This window comes from Beta vulgaris, chromosome 6 (assembly GCF_026745355.1).
Source record: "Beta vulgaris subsp. vulgaris cultivar EL10 chromosome 6, EL10.2, whole genome shotgun sequence".
Classification (NCBI taxonomy): Eukaryota; Viridiplantae; Streptophyta; class Magnoliopsida; order Caryophyllales; family Amaranthaceae; genus Beta; species Beta vulgaris.
The window spans coordinates 52705190-52727849 of NC_079207.1; the positions used below are offsets into that span (position 1 = coordinate 52705190).

At 35.9% G+C, this 22660-nt stretch overlaps 1 protein-coding gene across 2 annotated transcripts; it reads right to left on the reverse strand.

Annotated features, from left to right (window-relative positions):
• Positions 1 to 8389: 8389 nt before the first annotated feature.
• LOC104896982 (leucine-rich repeat receptor protein kinase HPCA1) lies at positions 8390 to 17498 on the reverse strand. 2 transcript variants are annotated; one of them, XM_010683775.4, is made up of 19 exons: positions 17154 to 17498; positions 16092 to 16215; positions 15921 to 15992; positions 15663 to 15737; positions 15325 to 15396; positions 14978 to 15139; positions 14807 to 14881; positions 13962 to 14033; positions 13820 to 13891; positions 13648 to 13716; positions 13039 to 13113; positions 12442 to 12513; positions 12200 to 12334; positions 11505 to 11992; positions 11273 to 11419; positions 11060 to 11196; positions 10638 to 10857; positions 10016 to 10251; positions 8390 to 9402 (listed from the first exon to the last, which is right to left on the reverse strand). In XM_010683775.4, the coding sequence occupies exons 1-19, from the start codon at positions 17233 to 17235 to the stop codon at positions 8923 to 8925; spliced, it is 2865 nt and encodes a 954-aa protein (XP_010682077.2). In that variant the 5' UTR covers positions 17236 to 17498; the 3' UTR covers positions 8390 to 8922. The 2 variants fall into 2 exon arrangements, with proteins under 2 accessions (XP_010682077.2, XP_010682078.2); XM_010683776.3 differs by lacking the exon at positions 17154 to 17498 and having other exon boundaries at positions 16105 to 16215.
• Positions 17499 to 22660: the final 5162 nt, after the last annotated feature.

Genomic DNA, 22660 nt, shown 5'->3' on the forward strand with positions numbered 1-22660 from the left:
GTTGTCAAAACAAATCCTAGTCAAGAACAGGAACCCACGAAAGATGGGGTTCCTTCAACTAACAACTAGTTGATTTTTGCAGGTTGGAGTGAGGGGAACAACACTTGGTATCTCGATAGTGGTTGTTCCAAGCACATGACAGGAGACAAAACGAAGTTTCTCTCACTCACAACCTATGAAGGTGGCAGTGTAACATTTGGTGATAATAAGAAAGGTAACATTGTTGCTATGGGTAAGGTGGTAAGTCACCATTACACTCCATTGAAAATGTATTTTTAGTTGAAGGTCTAAAACATAATCTATTAAGCATTTCTCAATTCTGTGACAAAGGAAATACTGTAAAATTTGATAAAGAAAAATGCTTAATCATCAACATTAAAACTAAGAAGGTTATATTGGAAGGAACAAGGAAAGGGAACACATACATTGTGGATCTAGACCTTGTTCCTCAAATCAATTTAACTTGTCTTAGTGTTATTGAAGATGATTCACTTCTATGGCACAAGCGTCTAGGACATGCTAGCTTTTCATTACTTGAGAAACTTAGATCAAAAGACCTTGTTTTAGGATTACCATCCATAAAATTTCATATTGATCAAGTTTGTGATGCATGTGCACGAGGTAAACAAGTAAGATCCTCTTTCAAATCTAAAACGATTGTAAGTACCACTAAACCATTAGAGTTAATTCATATGGACTTATGTGGACCCATGAGAATTCAAAGCAGAAGTGGAAAGAGGTATGTACTTGTGATTGTAGATGACTACTCTAGGTACACTTGGGTTATTTTTCTCTCTAGTAAAGATGAAACTTATGATGAGTTCCTTGTCTTTGCTAAAAGAGTTCAAAACCTAAGTGGACATAAAATAATGCACATTAGATCAGATCATGGCAAGGAATTCGAAAATTATAAATTTGATGACCTAAGCAGAGATAATGGCCTAGATCATAATTTTTCTGCCCCTAGAACACCACAACAAAATGGTGTTGTAGAAAGGAAAAATAGAACTTTGGAGGAAATGTCTAGAACCATGTTAATTGCTAGTGAACTTCCAAGGAACTTTTGGGCTGAAGCTGTTAATACTGCTTGTCACATAATTAATCGTGCCATGATGAGACCTATCATTAATAAAACTCCTTATGAACTTTATTTGGAAAGAAACCAAAATCACCTATTTTAGAACATTTGGATGCAAATGTTATGTGCATAATAATGGAAAAGATAATCTTGGAAAATTTGATGCAAGGAGTGATGAAGCAACATTTTTAGGATACTCCTCACATAGTAAAGCTTATAGAGTATATAACAAAGAACTATGTGTGTTGAAGAAAGCATTCATGTAATCTTTGATGAATCTGACAAACATAATCCAAGCATACAGGTTGATGACTATGAGATAGGGTTAGCACAACCAGTACAAGGAAACAGATTCACAAGAAGAAGAAGAAGTGAAAGAGGAAAGGAACGAGGAATTGAAAATAATGAATCAATGATTTCCTGTTCCTCAAGGAGGAGAAGATTCCTGTTCCTCAAATGAAGGAACTGAGTCCACCGAGGATAACAGAGGAACAACTGAGCAGAGTTCCTCATCCACTCAAGGAACTCTAGAGTTTCAACCAAAACCTTGGAGATTACAAAAGTCACATCCTGTGGAACTCATAATCAGCGACATATCCAAAGGTACGCAAACTAGATCTCAGTTAAGGAACTTTTGTGCATTTCATGCGTTCCTATCAATGATGGAACCAAGAAATCATGAAGAAGCCTTAACTGACTCTGATTGGATTATTGCAATGCAAGCTGAATTAAATGAGTTTGAAAGAAACAAGGTATGGCATCTAGTTCCTTCATCTAAACAACAAAAAGTAATTGGCTTAAAATGGGTGTTTAGAAACAAACTAGATGAATATGGAACCATTGTAAGAAACAAAGCTAGACTTGTAGTAAAAGGTTATAACCAACAAGAAGGAATTGATTATGAAGAAACCTTTGCTCCTGTAGCTAGATTAGAAGCCATTAGAATTTAATTGCATTTGCTGCTTACATGGGATTCAAATTATATCAAATGGATGTTAAGTGTGCATTTTTAAATGGCTATCTAAACGAAGATGTATATGTTGAACAACCCCCTGGTTTGAAAATAATAATCTCCCAAATCATGTCTACAAGCTTGATAAAGCTCTTTATGGGTTAAAACAAGCACCTAGATCATGGTATGAGAGATTATCAAGTTCCTTTTAGAAAAACAATTTAAAAGAGGAAAGGTTGATAAAACCTTGTTCCTAAAATCTAAAGGAACTGATATTTTGCTTGTTCAAATATATGTTGATGACATCATATTCGGAGCTACTAATGAGCAATGAATTTGAAATGAGTATGATGGGTGAGTTAAATTTCTTTCTTGGACTACAAATCAAACAAACTGAAAAAGGTATAATTGTTCACCAACAAAAATACATAAAGGAACTATTAAAGAAATATGGCCTCGAAAATTCAAAGATAAATCACACTCCTATGGGAACTTCAACTAGATTAGATGAAGACTCCATAGGAACAAGTGTTGATCAAACAAAATAAGAGGAATGATTGGTTCACTTTTGTATCTAACTGCTAGTCGTCCAGACATAGCTTTCAGTGTTGGTTTGTGTGCTAGATTTCAAGCAAATCCAAAGGAGTCTCACCTTACTGCTGTAAGAGAATTCTTAGATACTTAAAGGAACAGATGATCTTGGACTCTACTATCCAAGAAGTGATACATTCGAACTAAAAGGATATCAGATGCAGATTATGCTGGAGATCTTGTAAATAGGAAAAGCACCTCAGGTATGGCACAATTCCTTGGTCATAGTTTAGTTTCTTGGAGTACCAAGAAACAAAACACAGTTGCTTTATCCACTGCTGAAGCAGAATATGTAGCAGCTGCTGCATGTTGCTCTCAAATGCTTTGGATAAAACAACAACTTAGTGACTATGGAATAAACTTTGAATGTGTTCCTATTTATTGTGACAATACAAGTGCTTAGTATATCTAAAGATCCAGTGCATCATTCTAGAGTAAAGCATATACATATAGACATCACTTTTTAAGAGAAAATGTTGAAAAAGGTTTGATTAAACTTGAGTTTTGTCAAACTGATTATCAGATTGCTGATATCCTAACTAAGCCTTTGCAAAGAGATAGATATGAAAAATTAAGGCTTGAGTTAGGTTTAATAAAAATTAAGTGATTGTTCCTATGTATTCCCCCATGTTTGAATCAATTTGAGTGACTTTGTGTGCTAAAAATAATTGTGTTTAATTGCCTAAGACCATTGCAAATTGGAATGTTGCAAAACATAAACATGAAGTCAAAGAAATAAACAACTCACAAATGTCACATAATACTCCCCTTACTGTTCCTAAGGTCAAGAAACATGCATATATGAAGGAATTGATATGTAGCATTAGTTGTTCCTATAGCACAAGTTCCTTAGCATTTATTTTCTTTCAAAAATTAAAATTCATAAAAATCCGAAAAATCCGAAAAATAAAATAAGGGGAACCAGTTTAATTAAATCTTGGTTCTTTATCTTTTTCGTTTTCTTTTTCTTTTATTTTTATTTGCTTTATTTTTTCCCACGTGTCATAATTACTATTACATGCAAAACCCCCCTTCTTCAATACATCATTAGAAACCGTGTTCCTCTAAACTCTTCATCTTCACCAAACCGAAACCTCATCACACCTTTGATACTCCATAAAAACCTCCAAACCTTCTCAAATCATGGCAAAAACTTCAAGAAACTCCCTTTTCCAACATCAAAAACAACCGACACTTCAAAAATGGAAATTTCTTCATCTCCAACAAAACCCTTGAAACCGATAATTCAAGAAAACCCCATAGAGGAACAGCAATTAGAATCTCCAGAAGGAGATGCGAGAAGAAAATTATTGGGGAAGATGATGAAGAAGAAACCCCGGAACAATCTCAGGGGGAAGAAGAAGAAACATTCCAAAGGAACTGTTTCTTCTCTTCCAAGAAAAGGGTCGAACGAAGTGAATCTAGGTATGTTTGGGTTTTGCGTCGATTTAGAATGGGCAAATAAATTGAATTTCAGAATTAACTCCATTCTAAAGGAACAAGGCATGGAATTCTTGTTTGAATTCGCCTTTAATAATGCTCTTGTTCCTCTAGCTATGGATGATTTTGTGCAAATTTTGTTAATACTAATGGAACTTGCACAACTGAGTTAGAGGAAAGAAAATAAGGTTTAATCAAGCAACTTTAGCAAAGTATGGGAAGTTCCTTGCAAAGGAACTGATTTGTATTTTAAAAGGAAAGGAACTGTTTCCTTTCCGAATTTTCCTCAAGACAAAATTTAGAATATTTTGGAGGAACAGCTGGCCAAAACAAACTTAACCATAACCTACTCTCTCCCCTTCACAAAGTACTTTTAACTTGGTTTGGAGAGCACTCATTCCTCGAACTGAAAAGAGGAATGAAGTGGGTCTCTTGGATATGTGTTACATGTTTTGCTTGGACCACCATACAAATCAACTTCCCTTCCCTCTTCATTCAACATCTTAACTCACTGTATTGAAAACAATTGTGTATTGGTACGGTCCTTGATAACTTCTTACTTCATCACTTTGAAGTAAGACTTACTGGTTGGACCACATAGGAGTAAACAAGGGAACATTTGAATGAGAAGACCTCTAAATGGACTTGGTTGTCTGTCCAAGAAGGTGTTCTCATTCAAGGAAGAATGGCTTCCAGTTCCTCAGGAAAAAGAAAACTGCCTAACTGATTAGAAGAAGATAATGATGTAATCTTGGAGAACCTGTTCCTAACCGGAGGAACCAAAACCTAAGAGGCGCAAACACATTGCACTAAGCCTAAACCTCTGTTCCTGAGAGTGAGAAGAGCACTCGTAAAAATTGCTCCATGTTCCTGTTCCTTCCAACAGAGGACTCTCCTTTAGTCCTTTCGGATAATGAGGAACAGGTACCCTCACTCTCAAGGAACCTACTCCACCCCATCTCCAAACTCTCTGTTCCTTTCACAAAACTCCTCCATTTCACCTTCTCCTTCTCTGTTCCTTCCAGTTTTGAGCAGTTGAAGGATGAAATAAAAGGCCAAATCCTTTTGCTTCCACCTCCACAACTCTTCCACCCACACCACCATTTCTTCCTCCATTTATCACCCTTCACCTTCTGTTTCCATTCCTGGAACAGATGACCTTCCACTCAACCCCTCCAGTTCCTTCACAAATCCCCATCTGCCTCAGTTCCAAGGGTAAGGAACAGGAAATCCGGATGACTAACTGGGTTAATGAAGTTGCCTTCCTGCCAACATATGATAAAATTTTACAATCATCTTCATTGGACTTTGGATGCCAAAACTGATATATGTAAGTCTTATGAAGAATTGAGTGATACGTGGTTGCGCAGCAAAAGAAGATGGACTCATAGGCTCGTCCTTGGAGGAGCTGAAGGAACAGGTTGACTAACTCATGGGGTGGTGATGAAAAATTGGAGGATGTGGTTGAAGAAGAAGTTGTAGAGGAACACCATTCCCCTTCCCTTTCTTAGTTTTTTTTTTTGTGTTGTTCTGTTTCTTTTTTCAAGGAACACAACTTTTGTTTTCCTTTTTCTTTTCTTTCTTTGTTTTGTTATGGAACAAGTGCTATATAATCAATGACTTTTGCTATATGTCTTGTTTCAAATGTTTGCATAATTTCTTCCTTGGAATGGCTAGTATTATGTGATTGATGTTTGAGCAAGTTTACTCTTTGATTTTCTAACTTAACCACTAATGGTGCTTGATATTGGTCTTAAGGTGTTAAATCAATTTCATAACATGCAGAGTCTATTCTTTTTGAGGATGACAAAGGGGGAAAAGGATTTAAGGAACAAACTGTACATAACTTAAAAAATGAAATGAAAAAAAATAAAATTGGATAAGGTAAATAAAAATCAAAAATAGGTTAAGGTCAATGAAAAATCACAATTCAGTTACTCACATAATTGTGTTTTATTTTTCATTTTCTTCTTTATGTTTTTATTTTATTCACTTATATTATTTGTTATTTTCCTTAGTTTGTACCTTTGTTGTCATCATCAAAAAGGGGAAATTGTTGAACCCTAGTTTTGTAATGACAAAGAAACAAAGGAACAAACTAAGTAGTGAACTAATGAATTATTTAAGTGTATGGTGTTTAAGGTATCAATGCAAGGAACTGGGAGAATACGAAGTCAATGAAGAAGTCAAGAGAGGATTTCAAAGGCTAAGTAAAGAAGTTTCTATGTTGATACTGGAGCAAGCATTGGATCAAGAAAATAGAAGCTAGGCGTTTTATTTTCTAGTTCCAATGTAAAGGAACAAAGAAGAATGGTAAGGAACAGTGGCAGTATTTGAGAATGAGGTTTGTTCCTTGTAAGGAACAAACTAAGTGGCACTTAAGAATATGTTAAAGGAACTGTAATAAAAGGAACTAGACTTAGGCGTGAAGTATAACGGTTAAAAGTAATGGAGTAAGTCATGCCTAATTATAGGAAATTAGTTTTTCTAATTTCAAATGATAAAATCAGTTTTAAAAAGAAAATCTTTTGGAAAAGATTTTTTTTTCGGAAAATAAAGAAATAAATATCCGGTTTTAGAAAGATTTTTAAAAGATATTATTTTCTTAAAGATTAAAATTCAGTTTAAAGATAAAAAGAGTTTTATAAAACTGATTTTCGGATAAGCTCAAGGAACTCCTATTATTTAGGAGTAATGGCTATTATATCCACGTTCATTTTAGTTCATGGGATCATGGGACATGATGTAAACGTGTTCCTTAGGGGAAGGAACATCATGGGTAATGGATTAAACATGTACTCAATTAATCCCACGTTCTTCATGTGTATTCACTATAAATATAGAAGTCTAGATAAGTTCCAAATTGTGTCTGACTAAGTAATTAAGTGAGTTTAACTTATTAAGTGTCAGTGCCTTCATTCTCTCATAATAGCCATTTGTTCTTTGCCTTCTTACTCTAATTCCACTAAGCTTATTTCGATCAATTGTATTTTGGTTTTTGGGGTAAGGGAACTTTGAGTGAAGTTCTGTAAGAGAAAGGCTTTGAGTGAAGCTTGTATGTGTGAGAAAACTTCGAGTGAAGTTGAGAGGAACTGCTGTTAAGGGAACAGTGGTTCAGGAACTTGAGTTTAGGAACTCAAGGTGTGGCTCGAGTTAGAATTAGGTTGTAACAAGTTGTTTGGCCTAATTAGTGAAAGTGTTGAGTTTAAAATCCCTAGTGGTCGAGGTTGTTTCTTCTTGTTGGGCCCAAGAAGTTTTTCCTCGTAAAAATCCCTTGTGTTCCTTTAGCTTGTTTATTCGTTTAAGTTTTAATTTCCGCAAAAAGTTACGTTTATTTCTACACCTACAATTCACCCCCCCTCTTGTAGTGTTCCTAGGGAAATAACATCCCAGTATGAGGCCCTCGCACTTCCTCCCAGTTGAAGCCCTGACCTCCTTGCACCTCCTGCTTTGTCGTATTCTTCCTTCTGTCTTCCTCTTCACACTTTTCTCCAAAAAATTTCACTATTCACATGGAACCAAACCATTTTCTTGATTCCACCATCGTGGAACCAACAACCTTTTTGGTTCCACTATGGTAGAATGAAGGAATGGTGTGTTTCCACCATAGTGAACTGTAATGGCTAAAATTTTAGGTTGATGCTGACGTAATGACGCAAAGACTTTGACGTAATGATACAAGATCAGTGATGTTATGCAAAAGGATGTTGACGCAAAGACTGGGTCAATGAAGTCCAAACTGCTTGTCCGAGAATGAAGGAATTTAGTTAACAACTATGCTTTTCCAACGGGAATAAAGGAAATCAGAAGTTGCACGAAGTAAGGAAGCTGTTACAGTTGAGCGAGCTTTGGGCGAAGGAGTTCCGAGATTCCAGCAGATGCCCGTTGAAGCAAATCTAGTTTGTAGCAGTAGTATTTAAGTAGAGAAAAAGCCAAAAGAAAGATCATCAGAACTCCAAGAGAAAAATACATAAGAAAAAGGCATATAATACTCTTGTTTCACACATTACTCGTACTTAAATCAAATAACTACGATTGTAACGATTGTGGTTCATCTTGAACGACAGTCATTGATAGTGGATTAGTGGACTCATCTCCACCCGCAGTTTTTACCCACCTTCATTGGGGTTTTCCGCGTTGCCATTTCTCTGTGTCATATCCCTGAAAAACCCCCTTTGCATTCATTCCTCATAACGATCATACAAGTATCTAGTTGTGGTCCCTAACTTTGTTTTTGTCGCTAAGGCAAAATCTAGCATAAACATGAACCATCTCTCTTTTCTGTAACACAAAAATCGGAGGTTCCATTTCTAACTTTAGATCTAAAATAAGTAAATAAATAAATATATAATACATATAAAAATATGGGCAATTTTAGTAAAATACAAATGGTAAATAATAACACTCTTACACGAAAGTGAGGGATAGCCTAATGGTTCGATTCTGACCCTTGACAAGTTAGGATGTCCTTCATTCCCCCCGACTTGTCAAAGTTTCTCCTTACCTTATTAAAAATAAATAAATACATAATTTAAAAAAATAATAACACCCCTACACAATTCATGCATCACATAGGCTCAATAACTAGTAAATCTAGTACAATAAAGCTCAAACAACCACAAGTGACTCATTTACAAAGTATACAGTGAACTTAACCATTTGCAATATAACATACACTCTATGTAATAAAAAGGTAATTATAAACCTCACATGTATTTCCCAGATATTGAAGATTACATTGTATGGTGGAGGGAAATTTGGCAATCCCATCCTATAAGGGGTAAGAATCGAACCCCTATAACAGGGATGGAAGAAGAGCCTCCAACCAACTGGATCAATCTTGATTTTTAACCAAATTTTGTCAGTTAGAAGTACTCTTTTTAAAAGGAATGCCTTCATTATACTGAACAAGTGAATCATCAGAGTAAGGGTGGCCAAAACTCTGCCTACTTGATCCATCATAAGTTTGTGAAGTTGTTGTAGATTCAGCATCTGGGTTCATACCTGCCAACTTCATAATGTTCTCGAGTTCTTTCACCACTTCACCTGTTGAAGGTCTATCAGCTCCGAATTCTTCAACACATTTCAATGTCAAATCCACAAACTTTTCGAAACCAACTAGCATTGTTGAAGATGAAAGAAGCATTGGGTCCATCATCTCACCAAGATTATATAGATCTTTTGTTGTGTCTACTGTTTCTTTTATCTGTTTAACAATGAATTTCCCTAGTTGTATTGGTTTTCTTGCAGTCAGGATTTCCAGCAAAACCACACCAAAACTAAATATGTCACTTTTCTCAGTCAGCTGATTTGTCATGAAATATTCAGGATCTAAGTAACCCTGCCACAAGAGAAGAAGCAATGTTAATGTTTCGTATGTTCAACTTCAAACATTAGTTTCATTTTATAATGCTATTGTGATCAATATTAATTACTTTCTTTTTGCCATAATTATATACTGGTCCATGGAGAAAAAGACACACACTTAACGGGTTGAAATTGTCTCTCATGGAGATTTTAAGGGTGTTTACCTTGTAATATTACACTTAAAATTCATTCATATTACCACCATTCATTAACAGCTACCAAACGGACCGCTAAAGAATGGAGAAAGTAATGATAATGTTAATCAACTTGCATGTATTTTTGCAAGGATAAACTACACCTATGTCCACAGTAATGCAACACTATTCAAGAGAACTATTTCCTTTGAGGGTATTCCCGACTCTTGAGCATGTTTAGAGATGATATTAAGTGGTACTTTACTCTCGCTATCTTAGAATACTTTTGACACTTATCATGGCACATTTTGATGATTGCTTAGTTTGAAGGACAAGTACCTTGCCGGACCAAATCCTTGCATAGGTAAAGTTGATCCAACTTAATACTATAGTCTATAGCTATCAAGTTATATATGCATCAATAACGCCAAAAAAAAAAAAAAGAGTACTAACCATAGTTCCTTTGACTTGAGTCGTAACATAACCCTTGTCAGTGTCACCAAAGAGCCTGGAAAGGCCAAAATCAGCAACTTTAGCATTAAGGCACTCATCAAGCAAAATGTTGTTTGACTTAATATCCCTGTGTATGATTGGTGGATCAGCAAGCTGATGCAAATATTGCAAACCACGAGCTGAGCCAAGGGCTACTTTCATTCGTCTTATCCAATCTAGTTGAATACCAGACTTTCCTGAATGTGTGAATAATTCATAAATACATCAGAGAACCAGAGATATAGAACACAATTTTTTATATTTGGCAAAGACTAATAGGACTAAGTTTGTAGGCATTAATAAACAGTGGTAATAAGAAATTTTCCAAGTAATTTTGTGAAGCGAGTTTCATGTTTTGTTCATTTTCAAATACCTCTTGTTCTACATAAATTTTCATTATCATTCATTACATTTTAGAGAGTATTGATCGGTATTATAAATTTATGATGAGCAACAAGTGTTTAGAGATGAAATCTTCGTGACTCTGGGCATTAGTATGAGATTTTCATTGCAAAATTACATATAAGTTCATCGCCATTACCATTATTTAATAAGGATACCAAACAGGTAGCCAAAAATTTACCTAAAAGACTATCCATTAGTGTACCATTTGGAATGAACTCATAGACCAACATTTGTTCTCCACGATCAAAGCAAAATCCTATGAGTTTCACAAGATTCTTATGATGGATCCTTGATAGAAGCTCAATCTCATTTTTGAATTCTCGACTACCCTGCATTGATCCTTGCTGCGATCGTTTTATAGCAACAATCATCCCATCACCTAGAACTCCTCTGTAAACCTGTAAAATATATCAAATAATCAAGCTAACATCAATGTTAAGAGTTAAGACAGATGGATGGGGAGGAACTAACATCAGAATGCAACTAATTTATGACATTTTCATCTAGACAATAACATAAAAGATGCAGCCAAGGAGAAACTAGTTAATATTGTTCGAGTCCTGAGATTGGTTTTATATTATATCAAATAAGAAAAAAAACCTTTCCATAACCACCAGAACCGACATGATTGGCTTCAGAAAAATTGTTGGTACATTTCTGCACTTCATTAAATGTGAAAAACCTGGCTCCTTTTAGCTGAGGAACATCACCACTAGTTCCTTGGGAATCCCATGACACTGCAAGGTGAAACATCAGTCAGAAAGATTCATAAGCTTAAAATTGTCAGTTAACTGAAATAAAGATACTACATACCAAATGGATTCGCCTGCTGCTTCGCCTTTACTACTCTCTTCTTTTGATGATATGCATAACCTCCAGCACATACTAACAGCAACACCAGAATGGAAATTCCTATGATGGCACCAATAATGGCACCTGTGTGAGATGTATTATGTTTTCCTGTCGACGAAATAGAAATTTGGTTAACAAGAGAGATAACATTGAATAACTAATTAATTAGAATGAAAATGCATATTAGAATCACCTTCAAAGTGAGTGTAACCTTCTGCTTCAAAAACGTACGGTTTAAACTCTGGAGGTGGCTGGTAAGTCTGATTGCTTAACACAAACCCAATCATTGAAATTGCAGTTCTGTTGAAATGATCTTGGTTAGCAGGAAAGAAAGCTAAATGCATCGAAAGGTAACCGAATGCGTTCATAGATACATTATTTACTGAGACGGCTTCCACAGGAAGTGATAAATTCACAAAAGTTCCAATAAGAGTTGTCTGAAGGGCTGTGTAGTATTTTTCGTTTCCCAAGGCTGAGATGGAAGGAGCTCTGACGATCATAATTCCGGTGTACGGATATGCACATTTGCAGGTCGAGCTGGACATTTGGCCAGAAGTACATTCGGGAACAACGCAGAAAACTGGTGTTTTGTACGAGGCATCAGAACCACTTTCTTGCCCATTATTGTTGCAGGAAGACAGTGCTACTAAACCGTTGTGACAGAATGGATTATCAGCAAGCCTACAAAAGTGGTCATTTTTAGCTTCAGTGCTAACTGGAAGAGAAAGTGTGATTATACACATCATCAAGATTGATGGATTCTAGATTATCAAATTGATTAGAATTTAGAAGGTATGTCTGATTTTCCTGAGAGTGGATCTACTGTAGGGATGCAAATTCTGCTACCTTTGGTTACAGCCACGCTCGTGCGGAAAGTAGAAAGCCTACCTCAGAGTGTAATTGTATCCAGACTCCACTTTGACGTTACTGATTGAATTGTTTTGTAGATCAATGAGCTGTAGATAGCGGCTATATCCACTGTCAATCTCTAAAGTCCCATTAAGCTGATTGTTTTTCAATATCCTGTATAAATCAATCAAACGTAACTTAGTCATCACTCTGATTAGAAGAAAACACATGTACGAGGGACATTCAATAATAGCTATTTATCTCGCAAGATTGACACTCACGCAGTCTGTAACTGAGGGAAGTCGAAAAATGTGACTGGAAGCTGTCCTACTAATCCTGTCCGTTCCATATTTCTGCAGATAAAAATGTAGCATAATTTGTTTTCAGTTTTCTCAAACCAAAACATGGAATGTATAAGGATGGTAATGACAAATAAATGTAATACTTCAGATGATAGGGCAGGGGTATGTAAATGTCTTTCTTTGAATGACGAAATAGGCCTAGGAGTATAAATTGACTATAAAATCTTTGCATCTTTTATATTGACAATAATTTTAGTAACGGAAGGCTGGAATTTCACTTGGAAAGGGGTGCACAAGAAGCATTTGCCTCGAGATCACAGAAATTAGTATGACTGTAAATCTAGGATCAAATTTTCAATACCCAAGTGTTTGCTGTGCATGTGCATTCCAAGGGCTTTAGTAGTACTTCTTCTGTATATTGCTTCCTTCGTGCTAGAGCTTTTCATTTTTTGCACATTAATTTGGAGTATATTGGATACTCAAATGAAGATTTAAAGAAGACAAGACTTGCATAAGCAATCGGATAAAACAATATTATAGTGTGGTAAACTAAAAATCCTTGGGGAAAGGACATACACTGTTTTCAAGGTCTGTATGGTCGAGAACCATAGTGGAACATCTGTAGCTTCAAAATTATTGTTGCTCAAGTCCCTGCATATGAAGAATATGGTCAGCATATGAAGGAGAAAGTGACCAAAATCGATTTCATGGAAGACAAGTTGCACAAGACATTGGCCTTTCTGATCTTTTTTGCCAGGTTTTAAGGTCTTCTAATCACTAGCTGAGTACTCAGATCCTAATGGGTGACATTATTATTTCTGGGAATCTGTTTTTCTGGCAACACTTAAGTCTCATCAAGCTTGGTTATATCTCATCTGTAGCTCAGAGTTGAGACATATGCAACATAAAGCATTTACCAGATATAATTATAACATCAAAAGTGCTTTAATTAGCAGGATACGTGTCTCTAAGTTCAGAAAAACAGGTATTTAGTTGGAATTGTTCTGAAAAAGGAAAATGATCATCAAAAGAAGTGCAAATTCTAAGTGCAAAGACAGAAAGCAAGGGAGAAAATGAGAAAACATTTTAAAGACCTCAAACGATGAGTATGAATATGTTGAGTTGTGTCTACTTGAGCCATATGCATGCCTGGCCAATGAAATGCATAAGTTTTTCCATACTTACACAGAGACAAGCATGTCCATGCCGGTAAGATCAGGCACAGGACCAGTTAGTCTATTGTTGGACAGTACCCTGAAAGAAACAAAGCAAATAAACCTTAGAAGTAATTGCATTAAATGGACAAGAAGAGCTCATAAATGGTTTTTGAAGATCTAGTGTTTGTTCATCCACATACAGCTCGGTAACTTTAGTAAGGTTGTTGAGATTGGATGGAAGAGCCCCACTTAAGAAATTCCTGTCAAAGCGACTGATACAGAAAATATATTAACAGATGATAGATAAGATATTTATAGAAACCTGCCTCAGCTGGTACTCACACTGCTGTCAATGTTTGTACAAGACCTAATGTTGAAGGAAGTCTTCCTGTGAGTTTATTGTTGTCAAAAAGCCTGACAATGTTAGATATCTAGCATTAGCACTTAGCAGACTATTAGTGAAGGAAAAATAAATAACAGTCTTTAAGTACGTTATGTGAATAAAAATGCAATTTCTGTTAAGAGCTCCAAAATGCACGTACACAGGGTCAAGAAAGCTATAAGAAGACAAGCAGGATGAATATATAGAAAAGAGCAGGTACAAAGTGAAACAAAATAAAAATAGGTAACCGGTTTATAAAATAGGGGTATAAAATTTTACTCAGATTATGATACAACTTCACTAAGGTTTTAAGGACTCTTGGAATACCCAAGGCCTCTAAATTAATACAATAAGTTACTAGTCGAAACTACATTGAGGTGTGATTTGACCTTAATCCCTTTTGAAATATTTAGTAATAGGATACACTAATCATGTTCGTGCAGGTTTGTCTTGGTAGAGCTCTTACGTCCCATTTGGTAGCTGGTAATAAGTTGTGGTAATATTTGGTGATAGATTTATATGAAGCTCATCCCAAATATGTAATTTCTTCACAAAAGTTCCATGACAACTTAATTCCACCTGTAAGATTCTAAGTTGGTAATGGATGGTAATGAGGTTTTGCAAGGAAAAAGAAGTATTTGTGGACACACAAGTATTATTGTGGGCATTGGGGTTGATACTTTTTCACATATTTACCTCTAATATTATTAATATTATCGCTACTTAAACAGTTATACCACCGACTAAACTTGGTCGTTAATTCACTCATAAGAAACAAATTTCAGAAGCTTATAACAGCACTTACACATGTATCAGTTTCATGCCAGAACTAAAAAGACTTGGCGGGATTTCTCCAGAGAGCTGATTCATTCCGAAGTGACTGAGGAGGTTTAACACTAATCAGAAATTAATCAAGCGGATACTCAAAGACAGTATATTAATAACCACTGCATCAAAATAGAGGAATAATACATACAAGTGCTTTGTGTTAACTAGTAGATCAAGTCCAGGTTTGCTTCCATCAGAAACAGGAATGCTTCCAGTGAGCTGATTATCAGACAGATCCAGCCAATACAAGTGTTTCAAGTTACCAATAGAAGCTGGCACTTGGCCGATGAAGCTATTTGAATTCAGTGATCTGCAAGATTCAAAGTTCAGCATAACAAAGATCCAAAGGCTAAACACATGCAATAAGAAAAAATTGAAAGGTAAAAGTACTGCTTGAGACACACTATAGTACACATTGGACAAGTACCCGTGTCTTATACGAATAGCCAAATCCAAAAATATAGGGGAAAGCATAACAATGAATAAAACTCTTACAGAGATATAAGCTTATTGAGCGATCCCACTGAATCAGGAATTCTCCCGGAAAAGCCACAACCAACAAGGATTCTTGCAGATAAAAGAAAAGAGATATCATGAGGTGCTTCTGTGGTTTGATGTAATCGGAGTGCATTAATTTTCCTCCTATATGCACCATTTACACCAGAACTCTACAGTAATTCAATATCTACACATTTCCTCAAGTTGCTGTTAATTTTCATGAACAAATCATTGTAAAATTCATGGTTGGATGATGCATAAATTACTACTTGTCAGCAAAGAACAGCAGTTCAATACTGCACTAAGTTTCTCAGAGAAATACAAAAGGTTCTTACAGGCTTGTTAGCTTCGACAGGTCTCCAATATTAGACGGAAGGGGACCTGTAAGGCCTTTATTGTAAGACAGATCGCTGCATTTATTAGACAGAAAAGATCAGAATCTCAACATAACAAGTAAAATAGCCTCAATCCTTTATTTCCAAATAGAAGATAATTATCTAGTTATTACATATTCAGACTCCAACGGATATAATGTGCATATATCAGAAGCATTATATTACACATCTTATGTTATTAAATGATCAAAAACCTACAGAGTTTGAAGTTCGGACAAAGATGTTAGGTCTTCAGTGAGCTGACCCGTCAAACCCATACTTGCTAACGTTCTGAGGCGCAAGTCACAACAATCATAAGGTTAGTTTCTTATACACTAGATAAAAAGTGGTATAATAACTGTGATTGAGAAATAGACAACACAATGTTACATGGTAATTATACGAGAATAATTATTGCACGTAATTCCTTCCCATCTGCTGCCACAAGGGTCTTCACCAGTCCAGCTCTTTGGTAAATTCTTCCAGCCTTCAATGAGGGCCTTTAAAGCAACACCTGCACCATATTTTGGTTTAGTTATTACACTATGACCCATCCATCTTAGAGATATAAATATAAGCATTGCCAACAGAACCATGTGATCTTAATTTGCATTCTTGATTCCTTAATGAATCCTGATATACCGACGTATCTATTATGTTTATGGGGATACCTACTCAATGCAGTTTTGGCTGCTCATTTGCTTAATGAGTTTGCAATATTAGTCCTACTCATTCTTGTTTGGATTAACTTCATTATTACAAGATGCAATAATCAATACTTTCTCTTCCTTTATATGACCTACATATCTATATCTCCTGAAAGTCTATGTCCAAAGGAGTGGGTAAACGGATAGAATGGAGGGAGTAAATTCAATTTTTTATGCTTTGAATTATATGGTTTTTTTAATAGAGATATAGGGTCCGTTTGGTTTGATGGAAAACTTTTTCCACCGAAAATGGTTTTTTCATGAAAAGTATTTACCGATGGAAAGTGAAAATGAATATTAGTTTTTTTTTTGTTTGGTTTGATCGAAAACTATTATGCGGAAATATGGAGATTTTGGAAACAAGAGAGTGGATGAAAATGGATTCCTTCAAAATTTGGAGGAAAATATTAAAGCAACGGAAAACACGTTTCCACCTTGGTTTTCCGATTTATTTCACTTGTCCAACCAAACAACGGAAAATGGAGAAAATCATTTTCCACAAAATAAACTGAGCCATACATAATGTCGATTCTTGTTCTTTTGTAAAGATGGAAACTGAACCACAGCTACAAGAACTGGATGTATAGCTAACTTATAATTGACCAGCATGACAAGAAGTTAGCAAGAACTCTACAAAAGTTGTTGATATAATATAACAGCACAATATAGGTTTTTTGAAAACAAAAGAACAGGACTACATACAATAATACTAAAATTGACATAATCATGCAAATTGCCGACTTACCATCTTCGTTAGTCTGTGCTGTTGTACCCCAAACATGGATGCAAATGAATACTAGAGATAGCGAAATTCTTAGGAGCATCATTCCACCACTAACAACTCTGTTCTAAGATTTTACAAGAACTAATTGAATTCAGCTCAAAAATAATGTAATCTGTTTAAATCAGCTGTCTTCACCAATAAAAGCTTTGTAATATTCATTTATCATAAATGAGCTACTCAACTTGCCAAGCTCAAGTTACTGTAAATAGTGTTTTCTGATATTGGAATGGAATATATGATTATCCAATGATAACAACAACAATAAAAGAGAAGGGAAGACAGTTGAAAAATCAATAATCTGGGGCCCAGGAGTTGCTCATTATCTATCTTGGACCTGATAAGAGATATTTGGTTGCATCTCATTTGACTCCTAGTCTTCCTAATGTAACCGAAGACTCGCTTCTTCCACTTGAGCTTATAATAATCTGTAGCAATACAGTAAATCCAGAGACAGCTTCTTGTCAGAAAATTTTACTTGCAAATTTTGGGCATGTTTATTATAACGTCTAACCATTAAGGGTTTGACACGTGACATTCTCCCTTGGTTGGAGGTGGGCTCACTTTGAGTGAGCAGTCTAGAGGAAATTCATCTTACCACGCGTTGCCAAAAAAATATATATGAAGCTATTATATAATTAAAAATTAAATAAAGAATAATATATGTGGAAAATTTTACGTGATCAATACCCTTAAGATATCGTTCATGCTATGATGTGTTAGGTGTGATCAATGAGAGAACCGGATAACCACTCCAAGGCACGGAAACTACGCTTTCCTATTAGTTTAATTTCGCCCCTCTAGGATCACCGGGTTAACACGAAATAACTAATGAGATACAATGGAGAGAAACAATCCACTTAGATGATCTTCTAAGTGAATCAAACAAGAACTTGTGTTTTGTGTTTGTGAAGAACACTCAAGAGAAGATTGCAAGTTTTCTCTTAAGCTAAGCAAGAAGTATTTGAGAGAGTATAGAATCGAAAATTCTGATTTTCTTCTTCTTCTTCTAACCCTTCACTCATAGGAATCCCAAGGTTTATATAGGAAGAAATAAACCTTTCATTGACTAGGGAGGTTAATCACATAACCCCCATTTTAATCACATTGACTAGAGAGGTTAATCACATAACCCCCATCTTAATCACTTATCAAAGGTCTTTAATCTACTGATTAAAGGACCTTAAAAGTCATTAAAATGATCAACAAAGCATCACAACGGATATAAAACCGTCGAGGCAACTTTTCGCATTCCAAGGCAGAAGACACGTCGCGACTCGCGAAGAAGCTCGCGAGCGCGAGGCGCTGGTCGCGACCCGCGACGCCTGTCGCGACCGCGACGGGCCACTGGTCGCGACTCGCGACTCCTGTCGCGACTCGCGGCCAGTCTTCTGTCTCCCTTGGTTTATCAATGCGTTTTGCCACTTGATGCACTCTAGCCTTTTGCATACTAGACCTCCTCCTCTTCTAGTACATACCCCTATGAGTTTCAAACCCATTACCCTATAAATGTTCCAACAATCCTCCTCCCATTTATAGGGTAATGTTGAAAAGTTTTTCAACTTGCTATAAATCGCAAACACACATGTTCATGCATCATGGAAATATCTAACGATTGAATTTCCATTTAGTAAAAGTAATCTTTACAATAATTTAGATCATAATGATAGACAAAGCTTTGAATCATATAACCATTACAAATTATTGAAGTTACTAATACACACAAACATAAACTAGGTTCTTAAAACCTCCGACACCTATGAAGCCTTGGTGTCCATATCCATTCATAAGCATTCCAAGTCAAGCCTAAGACTTGATGAAGCGGCCAAACTTCTAGCTTACATAGGTAAATCTTTCCGGACATGCTCCTACAATTGAGCACCTTATCAAAGATTTATTAAGAATAAAATTCAACCTCTTTATCATTGTAGCAACAAGCACTAACCTCGGGATGTATTAAACAAGTGCTCCCAACCTCTTAGAGAAGTACTATCCTCCTTGAATTTGAGATCTAACGTTGTATTAGACATCAAATAGAGTTTTCCTTCACCATAGGTTGATCAATAGGCTTAAGACCCATCCCTTTGTTCATTTTGTTCACTAGTTCCCTTGACAACGGTTTTGTAAACGTATCCGCCAAGTTCAAACTAGACCGAACAAAATTAATAGTTATACAACTATTCCTTATCATTTCCCGCACATAGCTATGTCTAACTCCAATGTGCCTTGACTTGCCATTGTAGACTTCACTATATGCTTTAGCTATGGTTGATGCACTATCACAATGGATAGCAAGAGGTGACATTGGTTTCACCCATAAGTCCACCTCACTCAACACATTCCTTAGCCATTCCGCTTCTTGGCAACAAGAAGCCAAAGCAATGAATTCCGATGCCATAGTGGAATCCGTTATACATGTTTGCTTCTTGGATGCCCATGAAATGGCACCTCCTCCAAGAAGAAACACCCAACCACTAGTGGATGAATAATCTTCCTTATTCGAAATCCAACTAGCATCCGAGTAACCTTCTAAGATAGAAGGTTCTCTTTGTATGTTATGACATAATCCAAGGTCTTATTCAAGTACCTTAACACTCTTCTCAATGCTTGCCAATGCAACATACTAGGATTACTAGTATACCTACTGAGCTTGCCAATAGCAAAGGCTATATCCGGCCGAGTGCTAGTCATAGCATACATCAAGCTTCCAATTAAGCTTGCATACTCCAATTGTGAAATTGGAGTACCACTACTCGGAACCAAGTGAATACTAGGATCCATAGGAGTAGCAAAATGAGTCGAATTTGACTCATTATACCTCTTGACCACTTTCTCAATATAATGAGATTGTGATAAAGAAAACGACCCTTTCCCTCTTATTATTCTAATACCTAGAATAACATCCGCTTCACCCAAATCTTTCATGGAGAAGCTAGAGGAAAGGAAGACTTTGGTCTTTTCCACTTGTTCCAAATCAGTCCCAAAAATAAGCATATCATCAACATATAAGCAAATTATAACTCCTTTACCGTTATTATCAAATTTGCTATATACACACTTATCGGACTGATTTATTTTGAACCCACTAGACAACACAACTTCATCAAATTTTTGATGCCATTGCTTAGGTGCTTGTTTAAGACCATACAAAGATCTAACTAATTTGCAAACTTTAGTTTCTTGACCTTTAACCACAAACCCTTCAGGTTGATTCATGTACACTTCCTCCTCCAATTCACCATTAAGAAAAGCAGTTTTTACATCCATTTGGTGAATTACTAGACCATGAATCGCAGCTAATGCTATCAATAGTCTAATAGTAGCTATTCTAGCTACTGGAGCATAAGTATCAAAGTAATCGATACCATATCTTTGCCTAAAACCTTGGACCACTAACCGGGCCTTATGTTTTAGTATGGTTCCATCGATTTTCTTTTTCCTTACAAAAATCCATTTACAACCTAGGGGTTTGCAACCGGGAGGTAAATTAGCTAAAATCCAAGTGTGATTACCCATTATAGAATCCATTTCATCATTCACTGCCTCTTTCCAGAAAGCAGAATCATGAGACTTCATAGCCTCATCAAAGGACCTAGGATCCTCCTCCATATTGTAACAATATGAAATTTGAGTCGAAATTGACTCCCTTGACCCTTCAACTAAATATAGTTGAAAATCCGGTCCAAAAGATTTCTCTTTTCTAATTCGTTTACTTTTCCTAATTTCCGGTGTTGTAGTATCATGATCATTTGAAATGTCATCTACAACATTGGAACTAGTACTAGGTATCATGTCCTTTGGTCTTGGAATCGATGAGAATCTAGTCTCATCAAATATTGCATCCCTTGACTCTATCACGGAGTGAATAGAGACAAAGTCATTGGGCTCAATGACATAAAACCTATAGGCTTTGCTATGTACCGCATAGCCTATAAAAATGCAATCAATTCCTTTTTCACCTAAAGTTTTCCTTTTAGGTTCCGTCAATTTGACAATTGCCCTACAACCCCATACCTTAAGGTAATTGAGATTAGGCTTTTTATTACACCAAAGTTCATAAGGGGTAGTCTTATTCCTTTTATTAGGAACTCGATTTAAAATGTAACATGCAGTTAAAATTGCATCACCCCAAAAACCGTCATTAAGACCCGAATTAGAAAGCATGGTATTAACCATTTCTTTTAGGACCCTATTTTTCCTTTCCGCTATACCATTACTTTGAGGTGAGTATGGGGCGGTTGTTTCATGAATTACACCAATGGAACTAAAATAACTTGGATTATAATATTCACCACCCCTATCCGTTCGAAGTCTTTTAATCTTTTGATTAAGTTGGAGTTCCACTTCGATTTTAAAGGTCTTAAACTTTTCTAGTGCTTCATCTTTAGTAAATAATAAATATATGTAACAAAACCTTGAAAAATCATCAATAAAAGTTACAATATATTTTTTATTTCCTAAAGAAGGTGAACTATGAAAGTCACACAAGTCACTATGCACCAATTCAAGCAATACCGTTTGTCTAGTCACACTAGGATAAGGATTTTTTGTAATTTTATTTAGCACACAAGTGTTACACTTCTCTAACTTTAAATCGAAAGGAGGTATCAACCCCATTTTAGACATGTCATATAATCTACGATAATTCACATGACATAAACGATTGTGCCATAGAGAAGAAACATCAAGCATGTAAATAGAACTAGTACCAATTTTATTATCAATACTAAATTTAAACATTCCATTACAAAAGAAACCTTGTCCAACAAAAATACCACCCTTGGAAAGTACAAATTTATCCGACTCAAAAACAACTTTAAAACCATACTTATTCAAGAGACCTCCCGACACAAGATTCTTCCTAACTTCCGGTACATACACAACATCCCGGAGAGTTAAAGTCTTTCCCGAGGTTAACAACAATTCTACTTGGCCTATGCCTCTAGCCTTTACCGTAGAATCATTCCCCATATACAAGATTGGACCATCATCCAAATCTTTCAAAGACTTGAAGAAATCCTTGTTATTGCACACATGTCTAGAGGCTCCCGAATCTATCCACCAAGAATCATCAACCTGCACACACATAATTTCAGAAATCATAGCAACAAAATGCATTTCTTCAATTACATTAACATGTGCATTGTTACCTTGGTTTTGAACAACACTAGGTTGTGTGTTCTTTGTCTTCTTCTTGTTGTTAGAAGGACAATCCCTCTTAAGATGAGGACCATTGCATATCCAACAAGAGAGTCTTCCTCTTCTTGTTTGCAACATTGGTTTTGTTATTGTTGTTGTTGTTGTTGGATTTCTTGGTCTTACTAGACCCACCAACCTCTACCAAATTAACGGTAGATTTAGGAATACTAGGAGTAGTATCCTTAACCCCATCTTGAGCCCGGATCCCCTCTTCAATACGAAGATGAGTTCCTAATTGCTCCATGGACATGTCTTCCTTTTTATGTTTTAAA

Coding starts and splice junctions, on each gene's coding strand:
- LOC104896982 (XM_010683775.4), bottom strand. CDS start 17,235: ATGATGCTCCTAAGAATTTCGCTATCTCTAGTATTCATTTGCATCCAT. Junction 16,216..17,153: donor AGCACAGACTAACGAAGATG/GTAAGTCGGCAA, acceptor AATATGGTGCAG/GTGTTGCTTTAAAGGCCCTC. Junction 15,397..15,662: donor CTGTCGAAGCTAACAAGCCT/GTAAGAACCTTT, acceptor TTTATCTGCAAG/AATCCTTGTTGGTTGTGGCT.